Source organism: Phodopus roborovskii, unplaced genomic scaffold, assembly GCF_943737965.1.
Source record: "Phodopus roborovskii unplaced genomic scaffold, PHOROB, whole genome shotgun sequence".
Classification (NCBI taxonomy): domain Eukaryota; kingdom Metazoa; phylum Chordata; class Mammalia; order Rodentia; family Cricetidae; genus Phodopus; species Phodopus roborovskii.
Window position 1 is genome coordinate 884560 of NW_026125759.1, and position 18317 is coordinate 902876.

Here is an 18317-nt window from a genome sequence, read left to right on the forward strand (position 1 = left end):
TCTAATAAGTTTAGAATGTAAGATATATTGAGTTGAAGGAGTCTTTTCTTCTGTTGGCTTGAATTCATAATGCAGAAGGTAAGTAAGAGTAAATTGAAGCAGACAGACCTATTTTCACAGTATAATCAATTATATCACAAAATATCCTTGGCTCAAAGTATTAAAACTACTTTAAAATTCTTTTATCCTCTCTACTGGCTTAGCTTCCAATTGATTTTACCAGGTTCCCAAGGAGTATAGGGGAGTTTTTCTCAAAGATTTTCATTTAAATTTTTCTTAATCGTCATTAAATCTGATTAAAAAATCGTTTCTGGCACTAGGGACTGGTGGTAGGTTTGTGGTCACTGAGCTGTGTCATCAGCTCTCTCACTGATTTAAGTGGGTGTTTTAAGGAAAAAAATCTCGTGAGGTATTTTTCCTAATAGTGTCCAGTAGTTTCTGGATTTCAAAAGAGGTCTATCTTTTTTTTTTAAACTGGTATTTGTATGTAGCTCAGATTCATGATTTACAGTATTACAGGTGTTTTCTTGACCATAGACAAATAAAATTTATAACATCCTATGTTTATTTTTTGTTTGTTTGTTTGTTTTTCACCAGTGGAGAAAATACCACCAGAATAATTTTATTCAAATTATTTTTAGGAGACAAAATAAGAAAAATGACATGAATTAGGACTTTTTTTTTCCAATAACCAGTTTATTTTCCTGACAGAAGTTGGAATTCCCTTAAGCTGTTTGTGGCAGTATTAGCAGACTCATCTTTGAATATTGTTTTGTTGTTTTTTCTTTAGATGTGTTCTTTGTGCCATTGTCCCGGAGCTACAATTGGCTGTGATGTGAAAACGTGCCACAGGACATACCACTACCACTGTGCACTGCATGATAAAGCTCAGATCCGAGAGAAGCCTTCGCAAGGCATTTACATGTAACTCATTCCGTTTGCTTTGTTTTAGAGCAATCATACTTCCCTTCAGACTTTGATAGTTTTTTTTCTCATTCAGAGCATTTCATTGCCACTGTAAAGGCTATTTTGACATGTAATAGTTAAACAACTTAAGAACAGTTTATGAATGGGGTGGCTTGTGCTGCTCATTTTTCTAATTTGAAAAATGAATTTAATTTAGTTCATAATTTTGTATTCTCCTCCCTCAGGGTTTATTGTCGAAAACACAAGAAAACTGCACATAATTCTGAAGGTATGTGTCATTAATTTCAAGAAGTAATTAAAATATGAGTGAATAGTTTTGGTTCTCTTTAAGATAGGTCTTATCATTAAATGTGTTTATAGTTGGGGACATCACTAGAACAAACCAATGTAAATAAGAGCTAATTTTTTAAAGAAATATTTTACCCCAGAGATCTTATAAAGTATACATTGAAAGCTTTTGTCAGGGTGACATGTTTCTGTAAGGGTGATAATTGGAATTCTTGCTTCCATTAGCTGTTACATACAATGTGAATTAGGAATGTACTTTGGGTCAGCATACATTCTGAGAAAATTTTAACACATCGTGTTTTTGATTTTGCTTTCCATGATTTCAGTTACTTCTGGGCTGTTATAATGCAGAAATGTCAAGTAGACATTTGCAAAAATAAACAAGTTTTAAGTTACTTTTGATTATAATATATTTATGTTTTATTACTAGTTTTTGCTAATGCCTTACTGTGTCTAATTTAATAAGTCAGACTTTATCATACATAAGTAGGTATATGTAAGGAAAAACACATTTAGAATTATTCAAGATTTTGTGTATTGACTGGGAATTTAAAAACACATCCCTCACTGAGAAATAAATAGGTATTTACTATGCTTTTTCCAGAAAAATTAGACATTTTTATAAGAAACTATATTTAAAAATAGAAGCTTATTTTGTTTCCACTTAAATTTACAAAACTAGTTTAGTCATGTTTATATATTGTTAGCCAATTTGAATTTGGTCTTTAAAAATAGGGGAAAGTTAGTTCTTAAGTTAGATTCTGACTTGGGTCAAAACTTTTTTTTTCTGTTTTATTTTAAGTGTATAGGTGTTTTGCCTGCAGGTATGTCTGTACACCATGAACATGTCTGATTACCATGGAAGCTAGAGGAGGGTATCTGATGCCTTGGAACTGGAGTTACAGACAATTGTGAGCTGGCATGTGGGTTCTGGGAATCGAACCTAGGTCCTCTGGAAGAGCAGCTAGTGCTTTTAACTGTTGAGCTTCCTTGGCCCTGGATCAAACTTTTTCAAACAGATGATTTTGATATATTTACTAGCAGCATAAAATGGATTAGATTCAATCTCAAATTAACTCATGTTTTCATTTAGCTTGGACTCAATCTTTAAATTTTTTATTAGCTTCTTAGACTGTTCTATTCAAATTAAAATGGATCAAATACTGATATTTTAGGAAGTTGATTCTTTTGAGACAGGGTTTCTACTATGTAGCCAGATCTGCCTGCCCTGCAACCTAAAAGTGCTGGGATTCAAGGTGTGCGCCACCATGCTGGCTTTGGAAGTTGATCTTTTTAAAGACTTGGCTAGATAAGATACAAAGCCTTCTTGAAAAAGATCTGAGATGGATTCCAAACTGCCATGCAGGGCTGCTCCTAGGGTCTGATGCCTCTGGCCTCCATGTACACCTGCATACAACCACACCCACACACCCACATAACACCACACAATGAAAATAAATCTTTAGAAAAATCGACCTACCTACTTACTGTATAAATATTAAAGCCAATTGCCCTTTCTGATCTATTATACTTTTTCTTCATAGTAGAAAACCATACTGTTTTCATATCCGACATCCACATTAATACAAATACTTTAAATTGCTGGTTAAAATTACAGGCATCAGATAACATGCATTGATATATTCATTATAGTTCATGTTAATTAAATTTTTGAAACAAATGATTTAATAGATACACATGCTAACTATGATTTGGTCATCACACATTGTAACCATATATTGAGTTATTATGCTATATTCCATAAATAGTTAAAATAGTAGTTAAATATAAACTCAGCATTGAATATAGATAAACAGACACACACATGTACATAAATAAAATAAATGGATATTTAAAAGTCTGTTTTGTGATTTTTTTTTTTTTTTTAAAGGAGAGTATTTCTGGAGGGTAAGAGGATTTGATGCTATTCTAGAGGACTAAAGCTTGGTTTCTAGTATCCATAGTAGGCACCTTACATCTGTCTGTGACTCCAACTCTGGGGATCTAGTGCCCTCTTCTGGCCTCATTGGAAATAGACTGGATAAACAATAAGAACAAAATGCTTTTGAGGTGATAGAATTATTAGAAATCCCATACAACTATTTTCCTATTTTTCTTCTTGCAATTTTAGAAGTGGATCAAAAGTCTTTTGTGAAGGGGGGTTATGAGTAGGGACTGGCAGTGTAGCTCATTGGTAAGTGGCAGGTGGCTTGCTTTGTATGCATGATGCTCTGGTTTCTACCCCAAACACTATGAAAAGGGAAGAAAGAACCATTGTAAGGAAGCTTTCCTATTATTCTGTTCCTTCAAATTTTAATAGTGTATTTATGCAGTGCCCTTTTATGGTGAGAGTAGCCATCTATGTTTAGAGCTGAGGATTAAGATCCATTATCTGATTAATACAAGTATATGAATATACTGGGACAGGATACTTGAGATACTTAAAGATGATTAATGTATACTAATTAACATAACTGGCTCCCATTTTATTTTCTGGGCTTCTGAAGCCAATAGTACCATCTAGTGGTAGAGAAAAGACATTGCAGTGCAGACTGTAGTAAGGGTAATTAAAACATGATTTTATTTTACATATACTTATTTAGTACAAGCATATGTGTGTGTGTAAGAGAGAGAGACCAACTTGTTGGAGTTGGTTTTCTCCTATCCTGTGTAACCCAGGATTCAACTCTCATTTTGACTTCTTGTTGCTGAGTGAAAGTTGTAATTCTATTTCATACTTTATGAATAACTTCAAATTGGCTTGAATTTTTGGGTTCATGATATATTTCTATAGAATATCAGGTCCTCTTGTTTCCTTGGCATATAGTGTATGTTTATACTTTAATTCTAGAACTTGAGGCATAATCTCATATACACTGGTTTTTGTTTGTGGGTGTGGTTTTTCTAGACAGGGTTTCTCTGTATTGTTTAAGAGCCTGTACTGAAACTTGCTCTGTAGACCAGGCTTGCCTCAAACTCGCAGAGATCCTCCTGCCTCTGCCTCCCAAGTGCTGGGATCAAAGGCATGCGCCACCAATGCCAGGCTTCTGTACAGTGTATGTATTTTTATTTTGTGTGCCTGCATGTATCTCTGTATAATATGCATGCTTGCCTAGTGTCCATGGAGAAGGCCAGAAGGTGGCTCTAAATCCCCTTGAACTGAAGTTGTGGATAGTTGCAAACCACCATATGGGTGCAGGGAAAGCAAATATGCATTTCCCAAAGTTACGTCAAGGGATTTTAGAGGTAGAAGCATGTTAGGTGATAATGAGGTATCTGGGTGTGACTTGGGAAGTTGGGTGCTTGATGGAGGACATCATTGAAGGTAAGGGAACTGAGTGGCTAGGTATTCGTTGGATTGCACATATGGTCAGTTGAAATTTGCTAGAATGAAGACAGATTGGAACAGAAAGGAGCTGTGTGCTAAAGAAAGCCTGCTGTGTGAGCAACTAGGAGAGGAAATGAGTTTTATAGATCCTTTCTGCGCAGAGTGTAATCTATAGATCGGTAGGATGAGCTACATCTAGGAGGTTTTTTTTTTTGTTGTTGTTGTTTTTTTAAAGTATCTCATTGTAAGCCTTATACTGACTTTCTAAAAAGGACTGTCTTTTAACAAGACCAAGATGGAGAAGATACGGCTGAGCTAAGTGGTGTGGATACTGGGCTTTTTACAGAGCCCATGACTTGACACTGGTAAAATTGTCCTTGTTGTTCCTTCTTTGCATCATCTAGTGTGTTAGCTATGTGTGGTATTGACTAGTGTTCTTAAACTCATCCTTTTCTATTCTTAGTGGGCAGTTTATACATGAAACATGGGCACTATTGGACTGTGCTCTTTTTAATATACCACAGACCAGGCCTCCCTGTTTCTAGGGACCATTTCATGCAAATGAGAAGCGCAGTTCCCAGAGACTGGTGGAAGTAGTACCGATTGTGAAGGCTGATGCATGTAAAACTTTTGTTTCTTTTTTGAGCAGCTGACTTAGAAGAAAGTTTTAATGAACACGAACTGGAGCCCTCATCTCCTAAGACTAAGAAGAAAAGTCGCAAAGGAAGACCAAGAAAAACCAATTTTAAAGGGCTGGCGGAAGACACCAGATCTTCATCCTCCCATGGAACAGACGAAATGGAAAGTAGTTCCTATGTAAGTAGAAAACCAGTGGGTTCCTCCTGTTTGTTGGAACATGAATAGTTTCATTTAAACTGTGTCTTTGAAATGTTAAATAAACTTTGAATCTGTATTAAGTGGGTTTTTTTTCCCTTTTATATTCACAGCGAGATAGGTCTCCACACAGGAGCAGTCCTAATGACACCAGACCCAAATGTGGATTTTGCCACGTAGGGGAGGAAGAAAATGAAGCGAGAGGGAAGTTGCATATATTTAATGCCAAGAAGGCAGCCGCACATTATAAATGCATGGTAGGCATGGTTCTTAATGTGCTTTTTAAAAAATCCTTTAGCTGGTAATCTAATATAGTAATTTTATTTTCAACATTGATTTAGAACTTTGTCTAGTGAAGTATTAGTTACTTTCCTCATTGCTTAGACAAAATACCTGACCAAAGCAACTTAAGGAGAGGTTTAGGCTAGCCACACTTAGGGTATGTCTCCCCATCTCAGCCTAAGGTAGAAATTACCTCACAAGACATGCCCAGAGATTTGTCTACAAGGTGATTATAGATTGTGCCAAGTTGACAATTAATATAAAGCATCACAAGTACTATGTTATGCTCCCAAATCTTTTAGTTTTTCAAGATAAGGTTTCTCTGTGTAGCCCCGGATTTCTTGGAACATGCTCTGTAGACTAGTTTAGCCTCAAATTCAGAGATCCACCTGCCTCTGTCTCCTGAGTGCTGGGATTAAAAATGTGAGCCACCACCACCTAGCCCCAAATCTTCATATACTTTAGATTTTTTAAAAAACAGGATTTGAAGTAATACTAATTATAGCTACCACATTGAAATACTCTATAAGAATTTCATCTTTATAATCATAAGAACATTTATGATTATGAATGGGCTTCAACTTATAACCTAATCAATATTGTATTGTAGTTGTTTATGAGTTTGTGTTTTCTCTAATAGACTCTAAAATTCTCCAGAGAGATTCTGTCTTTACATCCTTATATGCTGGCCTGGTTACTCTTTTGAGATAGATTGTTTTGAATTGCGCATCTCACAATTAATTTTAAACATTTATTTATATAAGAACTTGTTACCAGATGTGAAGTCACGAGTCTGTGAACCCAGTACTTGGGAAGCTGAAACAGAAAGAGCATTTCAAGTTTTAGTTCAAGTCCAGCCTAGAATACATAGTGAGACATTGTCTCAAAATTCAAGCCTATGCAATGGCTCAGCAGGTAAAGTCACTTGCTGCTCCCAGAAAGAGAAAACTGGCAGAAAGAGAAAACTGATTCCTGCAAGTTCGTGGACCTCCACAACAAGTAGTGGCACATACTCACATATGAAGTATAATAAAACGTTTAAGACAACACTGCCCCAAATAAACATAAGTCTGCACTGGACTGTATACTGTATTTACCCAGAATTTTCTTTTCCAAAATGTGTCTCCTCCAACGACTCCCATGGAGTAGCTTTTAGATGTATATATGTTTTGAAAATAAATGATCAAAAAAGGTTCTGATCTGTATTGCTAGTTGAAGTTTGCCAGTTGAAGCTATTTTTTAAAACTTTCTGGGAATATTATATAGTTGAGCAAACAGGGCTGATGGTATTATTGAAACCTTTGGTATTTAAAGGAGGCTATTTAATCTTAGCTTCAATTAGCACTCTTAGTTGTTTTTTTAATTATTTCCATTTTGTTTTATATTGTAATGAGACACAAGAATATTTAAAATACTTGATTTTGATTATTTGGGAAAAGTCTTTTGCTCTGAGAGTTTACAGAACTGTAACAATTTGTTACTGTATTGTTTAAATTTTTAAGTGGTTATGTTTTACATTTTTCTTTTGTAGTTGTTTTCTTCTGGTACTGTCCAGCTCACGACAACATCAAGAGCAGAATTTGGAGATTTTGATATTAAAACTGTACTTCAGGAGATTAAGCGAGGAAAAAGGATGGTCTGTGATTTTTATATATATATATAAATGTTTGCGCATATATATATATGTTTGCATTATGTCATGATACTGTTGATTCTGCTTTAAATTTAGGGCACATCCCATATTTATCCAGTCACACAGAAATTTAATATAAAGTACGTCATAGTTTTAAATAGCTTTAAGAAGCTTTTTTTTTTCCAGTAGCTTTAAAAAGCGCAACCTTAGAGGGCCGGTGGAATGCAAACCTGTTTCAAGTTTTATTGTGAAAAAAATTCAGACAAGCTTGTACCAAATTTGTGGAACTTATTTCACCTGTGCTGTTCATTCTTACTGCTTGAAGTCTTTCATTTATTTGTGAGTGTGTGTGTGTGTGTGTGTGTGTGTGTGTGTGTGTGTGTGTGTGTGTATCTGGATTCCCTGCAGCTGGCTTTACAGGAGGTTGTGAGCCACAGTGTGGATGCTAGAATCAAACACAGATTCCCTGTAAGAGTGGTACACATATTGTGAGCTATCTCTCCAGCCCATATATATATATATATATACACACACACACACACACACACACACACACATACACACACACATATACACACACACACCCTACCCCCACACATCTGTGCTTTCTTTTCCCAATCTCTGTCTCATTTGTCTTTTGATTTTATGTGTATGCATGTTTACATGTATTTATATGTATCTGTGTTCATGGAGGTCAGAAGATGGTGTTGGAGCTAAAGACAGTTGTGAACCACCATGTAGTTGCTGGGAATTGAACCTCTGGAAGAGCAACTAGTGCTCTTAACTGCATAGCCACCTCTCTAGCCTACTCTATCTCACTTTCTCTGACTTGTTGAAGAACACACACTACATTTGTTTGCTTTAAAACTTGTTTGTTCATCCTCTATATTTCTATCTAAAATGGGAATTACAGAGACTAGAGAGATGGCTCGGGTTAAGAGAATGTACTATTCTTTCAGAGGACCTGAGTTAGGTTCCCAACACCCAGATCATAACTCCCTATTAACTCTAGGCCCAGGGGGATTCAACACCATCTTCTGATTTCTACAGGTATCTTGACTCACATGTGTACATTTCCACACAGAGATATACCACCTATACATGATTAAAAATAAATCTTTTGAAAAATTAAATAAGGGGCTAGAGAGATGACTCAGTGGTTAAGAGCCCTTGCCATTCTTCCAATGAAACTGGTTTCAATTCTTAGCACTCACATGATGTTTTACAGCCATCTGTAAGTACCATTGTAGGAGCCCTACACCCTCTTCTGGCTTCCACAGGCACTGCCAGCATGTGGTGCATAGAAAGACATGCAGACAAAACAGCCATACACATATAATAAAATATGGCTGGGCGGTGGTGACACACCCCTTTAATCCCAGCATTCTGGAGACAGAGGCAAGTGGATCTCGATTTTGAGGCCAGGCTGGTCTACAAATTGAATTCCAGGACAGCCAAAGCTACATGGAGAAATCCTGTCCCAAAAATAAAAATAAAAAACAAATAATATTAAAAATATTTAAAAAATAAATCTTAAGTGACTAGAGCATTGGCTCAGCAGAGTACTGGCTGCATTTGCACCCACAAACTGTCTAACTCCATTTCCAAGGGAGCTAGGCATGCATGTGGTGCACATACAAATATGCATATAGGCAGAACACTCATAACACAAAATAATTGTTAAAAAAAGAAATAAACTGGGAATTACACATAAGGGCATGAATAGATTCAGTTTCAACTCGTGGAACCGTATTACACAAGAAGGACTGTATCATCCATTGGTTTACCTCTCGGGTACATCATGGTGGGGACAGTCAGTCTCTTGTAAAGTTCTCCTTCAGTCTTTCATGTGGCAGCTTTGGATGTTTATGGTCCTTGGCCAACTTCACCAGAAGTGACCTTCTCTTTGTGGAACTTCCTATTTTAAAATGTGACAGTTATCTGTTCCTTAGACCCAGGTCATTTGGTTGTTAAATCACCTCTTACGCAGCAGTGCTGTGTTACAAAGGTCTAAATAAGTGTGTGGACAGACGTTCAGTTCTCTTGGTGAATGAATGGTGTGGCTCTTTTAAAGGTTAGGGTAAATGCTAACCTAGCAATCCCCCATAGATACTCTAAGAGAAATTAGTCCATCATCATCCTCCCCCACCACTCCAAAAATAAAAGGCCAGCTGCAGTTAAATAAACTTGTAAGCTGTTTGCTGGAGAAGGGCTATGAAACATTGTGGGAAAAGACAATCTGCCTAGCTCCTGTTTGTCAGACTGACTGCACTGTGAACCCTCTTTTGCCGTGGGCACCTGTTAATCTCACTATTGATTATTTAGAAGAAGCTGAGAAGTTTTGAAAAGTTTTCAGCCCTGTCTGTCTCCCTTTGTCATTCTGGAAACTTAGTAGTGAGCCTCCTAATGAAGGGATTGTTTTCCTGTTTTTCTCATTCTTTTTTCCAATCGTGATAGGAAAGGATCGGATTTCAGGAAGGAAACGGAGTCAAACCACTGAAATACATAATATTATTCTTCTGTGCTTGGCAAAAATTAAGGCGTGTCAGCTGTATTTACAGTCCAACCATATATGGTGTTACAGCTTTGATTGTATGCTATATAAGTTTGCTGTGTTAGTGAAATTTTTAGTAGAAAATAGCTGCTATTTTCTTAATTTTTTAGTGTGTGTGTGTCTGCCTATATGTACACATGTATGTGGGTGCCCATGGAGGCCAGGAGAAGACAGTGGGTACCTGGAGTTACAGGCATGTATGAGCTGTGCAACATGGTTATTGGGAAGTAGACTTTAGTCATCTGCAAGAGTAGCAAGTACTCATAAACAATGAGTCATTTCAGCAGCTCCTGGCTGTTGTTTCTATATAAACTGAAGTACTTGGATAAAATATGCTTATAATAGAGTAAATACAATTGCCTAAACCTTGAGCTACTACTTCTAATGAGTCTTCCTTTCTTAACAGAAATGTACACTTTGCAGTCAGCCTGGTGCTACTATTGGATGTGAAATAAAAGCTTGTGTTAAAACCTACCATTACCACTGTGGTGTACAAGACAAAGCAAAATACATTGAAAATATGTCACGAGGAATTTACAAGTAAGATGACAATTGTCTATATTTTGCTCTATTTTCTTTAACATGTTAGAAAGATAACACTAGTTTTCTTAATCTCTGTTCTTTGATGCTGATTCAGGCAATTTTAGAATAATGACACTATTATATCAGGAATCAGAACTACAGATACCATTTTTCTCTGACTGTATGTGTTGGTCATTCTCTAGTAGTCAGTCAGGCTCACAATGGTCCTCAGGAAACTTAGTTTGTTGGGCTGTCCCAACAACTCTACCTACCATTTAAATGACCAGACAAGCCAGTGCTCAAGAATCTAGATGAAAGAGCTAAGCAACCTGTGGTAAGAAGTGTTTAAGAGTTTGCTAAAAATAGAAAACCAAACTGCTGGAGCTGAGATGTAAAAGACAAAGGTAAACACAACACAGGTGTTCTGGCGTACATACCCCAAGTAAGTATTCTTGCACTGAGACAAATTCTAGGGTTGTTTTTTGTAGACAAGGTAGTCCTTGACCTTAAACTCACATGTATTTGCCTCATGAGTGCTGAAATTAAAGGTGTGTACACCTTGTCTAGCCTTCCCATGCTATACTTTATTATCTGGCCAGGACATCTTTTGATTTCTGTCTTCAAAACTACACTCCAGTCTAAATTATCAACTGTTTTCTTCTGGGTCATCAACAGTAGCATGCTTATTAAACTTGTCTCCTTTTTGCTTCTGGTCCACCTGATGTACTCAGATTAAAGTACTTGCTTGGTGTGTGTGTGTATAAAGTTCTGCTTCAGTCTTCACACAAGAGAGGGAGACACTATATTCTGAAACTTGGGATTGCACACCACTTTTTGTAATGGGTCTTCCACTTACCTGTGTATCTATAGTTCTTCCATTCCTTTCACCAAATGGAGAATAAATTTGATAAGAATCCCTGAAACTTGATTTGCCGTTGAGAGTTATGAAACATTTCCACAGGCTTAATATGCAGGAAAAATAACTAATATAGAGATCTAACACATAGCAAGAAATGGAAAACTTTATTTTATTGTGTAAGGCTTGCTTAACTGTAATAGCAAACCATTCAAATCAACAAGCTGCAGCTGTCTCATCGGGGTGTGTGTGTGTTTGTATAGTCAACAGAAACTATAAACATAATCCCAGTTCTGTAACCCGATGTTTAAAATTGGAAAATAAGTGTTCATGTGAACTATTATAAATGAATAAAGAAAAATCATGCTGCCACCTTCCAGGTAAAGGATGGAAGCCCACTTTATAACTTTGGGTGTCAATTTCTGAATCTTAGAGTGAGTATCGTTTCAATGGCACCTTTGCTAAGTTAATCATAATAGGGTGCCCAGGAGAAAACAAGTAGTTTATTTAGTGTTGAAGTGAAAGAACAATGATCCTGATGCACGGTTGGGTCTCAGAATTACCAGGCTTTCACTGGGTCTGGTTGGAAATGTCTATGTCTGTAACCTACAGAGATGTTTCAACTCAGTAGATCTGCATTGAGGATCAAACTTGAGGTGATGCTCATGCTCTTCCCTAATGGAACAATTAGACTGAACACACGTATTCATTCAGATTAGGAACAAGACAAAGGTGCCAACTACCAACATTACCTTCAACTGCTCTGGAGGGTTAGCTCTTGCAACAAGAAAAGAAAGAGGGGCTGAAGCACAGCTCAGTGGTAGCACACTTGACTAGAACATTCAAAAGACCCCAAGTTTCATCCCTAGCACCATAACAAAAATGTACAATAAATACCAATGATGAGTTCTTGTTACTGATAATTGTCTACCAGAAAATGCAAAGGAATCAAGTCTAAACTCAGGAAAATTAATGAAAGCACAGTATGATTGAACAACATGAGATGCCTTCGAAAAGGCAATTCCACTAATTGGTTTTGAAAATGTGAAGGAAAACCCCCCCCCACCCTCAACTTTCACCAATTTTAAAAACAGTTGCATTTTGCTAAGCACTCAGGTGCAGCATATTGCATTTCTCAATAGAAGGACTTAGCATTAAAAATACATAGTCACCAAATTAATCTAGAAACCAATATAATGCTAAGCAAATGCAAAAATGTTAACAATTTTATCTTAGCAGTATTCAGCATAATTTCTGTCTATAATAAATTGGTGTGCCCTGTGTAACAGGAAAAATCGCAGCTTTAACAAGATTTTGAGTTGTTTTCACCTACAAGGCGCACAGAGGAAAGATGTCAGATGTGGAAGGCAGTTGGTTACAATCTTTTTTTATTTGTTGTATCTGAGACGTTAACAATTCTACCGGCAGTTTTAATGGTTGTGTGGTTTTCCATTGTATGGGTTAATTGGTTTTTTATTGGTTCCTGTTTTAGACATTCATATTAACTGTTTAGCCATCAGGAAAGTCATATTTCAGTGCTGGGTTGGTTTAGCTGGTGGAGACCTTGCCTAGCAGGCATGAAACTGAGTTCAGTCCCTATCTTAGCATAACAACAAGTGTGTATACAGCACTTGGGATGTGGAGGCAGGAGTTCAGCAGTTCAAGTATATTCTGCTACATAGCAAATTCAAAGTCATGTGAGGCTGTTATCTCAAAAAAAATGGAAGAAAATCATGTTTCAGTGGCCACCTCTAAAAAATATTTGGCCGTGATAATTTAAATTGTTTTTTGTTCTTTTCACAGTTAAACATGCTTAAATCCCTGCAATGTCAGTTGCAGATAATCTGTTGAATTCAAGAGAAATATCCAAACAGGTGTAAAGCAAAGGAATATTTCTGAATGAAATGGCATCTGTACCACTTAAATTTGGCTTTTCTTCCTTAACAGCCATTTTTTGAGCCCTGACTTTTATAATTTAAAAGGCAAGGGAACCCGGGCAAGGGGGGGGTGGGAGAAAGGGGTGAGGATAGCACCCCACCCAATGAAGGGAGATTGCAGAATGGTTCTTATTTTGAACAATAAACAGTATGGGCAATCCCCACCTGACTTCATTTTTGACCTCCTCTTCCCCTAGAAGGACCTCTCTAAGCTGTCTTGTAAAAATTCCTAATTCAGATACTTGTTTGTTTACTGCCCTGATTCTCGTTACTTGTGTTTCCTTTTCCCTCTACATTTCCTGTAAATTTTAAGTTGGTTCAGAGTTTTAAGTTAGATTGAGGCTGTTTGGGGGAAGAATCTTAATAGGTGGTAGAACTGTCTAGAGACCTCACTCTTTCTTAATATCCGAAGTCATGGTTGAAAAATAATTAGGAAAAAAAGAAAAATAATCGGAATACATGCTGCAGTCCCAATGTGCAATATTTGAAAAGGACAAATTCTTCATAAAGTTGTTAAATGTTTTACATGAAGGGAAAGAACAAAACTGGATTGATAAACGCTGCAAGAGTGCTGTGTGCTTGTAATCCCAGTGCTCAGGAGTTCTAGGGCAGCTGCAGCTACAGTGAGTTTGAAGCCTGATTGGGTCATATAATCCTAAATTGAGGTGGGCGGTGTTGGGGCTCTCCTTTATGAATCCCAGCACTCAGGAGGCTGAGTCAATTGGAGCTCTATGAGTTTGAAGCCAGCCTGGTCTACAGAGTGAGTTCCAGGACAGCAAGAGTTGTTACCCAGAAAAACCCTGTCTCAAAAATACAAAACAACCCCCCCCCCCAAATCCTAAATTGGATTCATTGTATTGGTATCATTTAGGCTACATGAGTTCTTGGTCTGCCTCTAGGACTGATTGTTCTCATTGGCTACGTAATGAGGCCCTGCCCCCTCAACCCCCCCCAAGAAAAAACCCATGTAGCTTGTATTCAATTCCAGTACTCCAAGCCCATCCTTACCTTCTGTTCTATCCAAATGTTAGTGAAAAATAACCAATTTTACAACTTCTTATTGATTCTTCGTGAATTTCAGATCTTATTGTTTCACATCTTGCACCCTGATCCCATTCATTTCCCTGTTCCTTTGTATCCCGTCCTTGCAACTCTCCCCCCCCCCAAAAAAAAAAAACAAAATCAAATTTAAAGGAAAGGGAGGGCGTCTCATCAAGGAAGCCACAGTATGACACAGTGAGTCACACATAGGACTTTAGTCCCTATGTGTTTACTTGCAAGTATTCACTGCAATGAGTCATTGGTCTAGTTACAGGCCTCTGCCTTCTGGACCCTCTGTTCTCTAATGACCACAAGAAGGCACTATTCCATCTTCCTTCCTTCCTTCCTTCCTTCCTTCCTTCCTTCCTTCCTTCCTTCCTTTATTCTTTCCTTCCTTCTTCCTGAGCCAGGGTCTCACGAGGTTGTCTAGTCAGGCCTTGGACTTGTATTCCCCCTTCCACAGCTAATTATCAAAAGCCACCTAAATTATTTTCTCTGAAAAGCTTCATGAATTTCATATATACAGTGTATCTTCCCAAATTGATATTTGCTGGAACAGCACAGCATGATTTTAAGGAAAAAAAAATCACTCCAGCAACCACTTCCTTGTTTTTAAGGGATAAATTACATTTACAAGGATGAACTCTGCCTTGGTCACTGCTGTCTTAATCATATGATTTAAGTATAGCACCTTTGATGGGGGACAATTGGAAATTACAGGACAGGATCAGTTATAGAAGAACATCCTGATTGATAGACTAAAGCTGGACGAGAAGCTGATGAAATGCAGTTTTTATTCCTGGTTTGTATGATACCAGGTGAAAGAACCAAATAAAACGGCACTAGACAAGTCCAGTTTGGTGTAGCTGACAAGCTGCCTGTACCGATCAGGACTTTAAAAGGTCAGTATTATGAAATGAAAAGATGTTGGAAGGGTCAGTGTAGATGAACAGACACAGCCAAGTACAATGCAGGGGAAACAGCTGATTCATACAGATATTGTAGGAAAGGCAATAAGTTCATGATGCAGTGTCACTGGATAAGCTTGAGGGAGACTCATGAAATATAAGCAGAAAGTAACAGTATATAGAGAATAGATCTCTGTCTGCCTCTCTCTCTCTGTGTGTGTATGTGTATGTGTGTGTGTTTGTTTGTTCCTGTGTTCGTTCATTTGTGTTCTTTCATCGTGTGGGTCCTGAGATTAAGCACAGGCCATTGCACCTTTAATACATCCTTTGACCAGAGAGAAGGCTCAGTGGTTAAGAGCACATTTTGCTCTTTGAGAGAGGGAATCCAGTGTCATTTTCTGGCTTCTGTGTGCACATACACACAAAGAAAAAATACAAAATAAATATTTTTAAAACTATTTCTCAAAACATGATTGTAAATTATGTACCTGAAATAAGCTTGTAGTATTTGGTCAGTTCATTTATTTACCAGAAAGTTAATTTTTGGATTTTGTTTTGGATTGTTTTAAGACAGCATGTCACTCTGGTACCCAGGCTGGCCTCAAACTCGAATAGCCATCCTGTCTATAGAAGTGTTTTTTAAAAGAAAATTGTTACATTTATTTTATTTCTTTGTTGGGAAACACATTGTGGCATGGTGTACAGTGTAGATCTGAGTACAACTTTTGGGAGGCCATTGTCTGTTTCCACCATGTGGGCTTATCTTCAGGTGCCTTTACCTGGTGGTGTATCTCATGGTGCTAAGTGTTAATGAGGAAACCCCTATTTTATAAGGGAACTAGCCTCTGCTAATGGTGATTTAATTATATTCTCATCAACATTAGACCAAAGATTTTGAGATGTTTGTCTTTCATCATTGTAGACTATATTGTAAAAATCATAGTGGAAATGATGAACGAGATGAAGAAGATGAGGAACGAGAAAGTAAAAGCCGGGGAAGAGTAGCCATTGATCAGCAACTAACCCAGCAGCAGCTTAATGGAAACTAGGTATGGAAGTTGATTTGATGAGCTGTTGTCACAATACCATGCACACTGAAACAGAAAGATGATGTGCAGCATGAATTTTAATCCTATTGTATTGAGTTATGAGTGTGGAGCCAGTATGATGAGGATTGTATAGGCCTACACAGGTGTGTGTGTGTGTGTGTGTGTGTGTGTGTGTGTAGTTGTTCAGTTTTAGAACCATAAAAACAAACTATCTACTTTATCAGTAAATATAGTCAGAATATGGAATCAATAAGATATCCCTATTTTTCAATAATGTTATGTTGATTATATCATCTTTTACATGTTTTCTCTTTTAAACAGGTTCGTGGGACAGAGAGAGTTAGAAAACTGAGAATAAGACATTTGTAACTCCTATGCTTTTTTTTTTTCACTTTTTTCTAAAATAAAAAGGGTTTGTAACTTTTTACTGCCCGAGTCTTAGATCTTTATTGAACTGCCTAAAAACACCTTGTTTGTTTTCTGAGCCTTCACTAGACGGCCGAATATGACATATCGATATTATGTAGCTATAGTTTGCAGTTTCTGGGAAGCAATCGAAACACTATTAACCCTGTGTATACTGTCAGCAGTTAAAGCAGACCTTGAATGAAGTAAACTGTATTTCTGGACTGAATAAAGTTCTACTATTTAGGGTGTTTTAAGTTTGTAGTGGATCCATGCTCAAAGGAAACCGGAAGCAAGTTGTACTTCAAGATGCAAACACGCCTCCGGTGGCAGCACCTGGTAACTTGTGGATTTTTTTTTTTTTTTTTTTTTTCATGCTCAAGCAATGAAAACTACAAATGAAAAGAACCTTATTTTTGTCTTGGCTTTGACAGCACATGTTAATTGTTTCTTCTGGGAAGGGTGCTGAAGCCTCCCCATGGTTCTTTTTAGAGTTGTTCTCACTGGTTAGCATGGACTCTGGGCAACTGGTGATGAGAAGTTCTGAGCTCTAGTGCATCTGCCCAAATTCTCTTAACAGTATATCTTTCTGTGCTGTTCAGTGAGGGTCTGGAAAAATAATGGAATCCCATCAAGATCAAAATAACTTCTGACAGCAGCAAATTGAACCTCTTTGAGGTTAAAGAGGGTACCAATGTGCTAAGGTCTTTGGACACCATGTCTGAAGCCAGTTCCTCTCAAGTGCCCTATTGTGTGGAATGCATCACATATTAGCCCAAAGTATATCAGGAGATATTATGTGCTAATATAGTAAAAAAAAAAAAAAAAAAAAAAAAAAAGAAAAAAGAAAGAAAAAAAGAAAAAGGAAAAAAAAAACATCTATGAGTTAAACAGTATTTATTTTTGATTTTGTGACCACTGTTTTAGAAACTTTATTTAATGCTTTCAGTCATTGGATTATATAATGAGTAGGCATTTGTGCCCTGCTTTCTCCTAGGGCTTGGAAAGGTTTTCTTAATCACCAGATTTTTAGAAAGGATCTCCACTGGCTTCTCATGCTGGTGGCACACTCTTCCACTTACCTGCTGAAGCACATTTATATATTTCTTTATGGCAAAACCAAAAAAAAAAAAAACTTAGTTGTGGTCTGCCTAATATTACCATAGCACCTCAGTACGAAAGGTAGGGATTTTGAGTTTTGAATTATTAGTTAACCTACCACAAGGAATCAGATTTGCAAATAAGAAACAACATACTAACTTGACTGTACATTGATCTATTCTGCAGCTGGTTGAACAGCATTTTTAAATGTAACAGGTGGAAAATTACACTGTGCTTATTGACGGCATTTTTAAACTGCTAGTCCCTTAAGATCTTATTTGTTAAAGTGTGTATTTACACATTAACTTAAATCAAGGGACTCAATGCTTGCTTTATTTTAACCATCTTTTATTGTTACTTTAGAAGGAAACTAGCTTTAGTAGTGGATTGCCTTGTACGTCTTCTCCTTTTGCTCTTAATATGCCATGATGTGTATGTGATTAATTTTCAAGGTTCATCATGACTTGAAGTGCAAGGACAGATCTCAGTTTGTTTACCAAGCGATGTGACTTTTTCCAAAGGATCTGTACTTTATTTCCTTACAACAGCTTGAAAACATTATTTTTTAAATCTTTAAATCACTGTGTCTAGGTAATTTTTACATTGTGTGCCATAGAACTTACCCGTGGAGAAATAGAGCTCCTTCATTTTT

The 18317-nt window shown here is 37.0% G+C and overlaps 1 protein-coding gene across 1 annotated transcript in view; it reads left to right on the top strand.

Annotated features, from left to right (window-relative positions):
• Nucleotides 1-16190, top strand: part of Phf6 (PHD finger protein 6) — a 34943-nt gene extending 18753 nt beyond the window's left edge. The window contains exons 4-10 of the mRNA XM_051178593.1: nt 791-924; nt 1152-1195; nt 5193-5359; nt 5491-5634; nt 7191-7295; nt 10253-10386; nt 16033-16190. Coding sequence (XP_051034550.1) covers nt 791-924; nt 1152-1195; nt 5193-5359; nt 5491-5634; nt 7191-7295; nt 10253-10386; nt 16033-16159 — 855 coding nt within the window. The 3' untranslated portion in view covers nt 16160-16190. The remainder of the gene's footprint in view (nt 1-790; nt 925-1151; nt 1196-5192; nt 5360-5490; nt 5635-7190; nt 7296-10252; nt 10387-16032) is intronic.
• The last annotated feature ends 2127 nt before the right edge of the window (nt 16191-18317 follow it).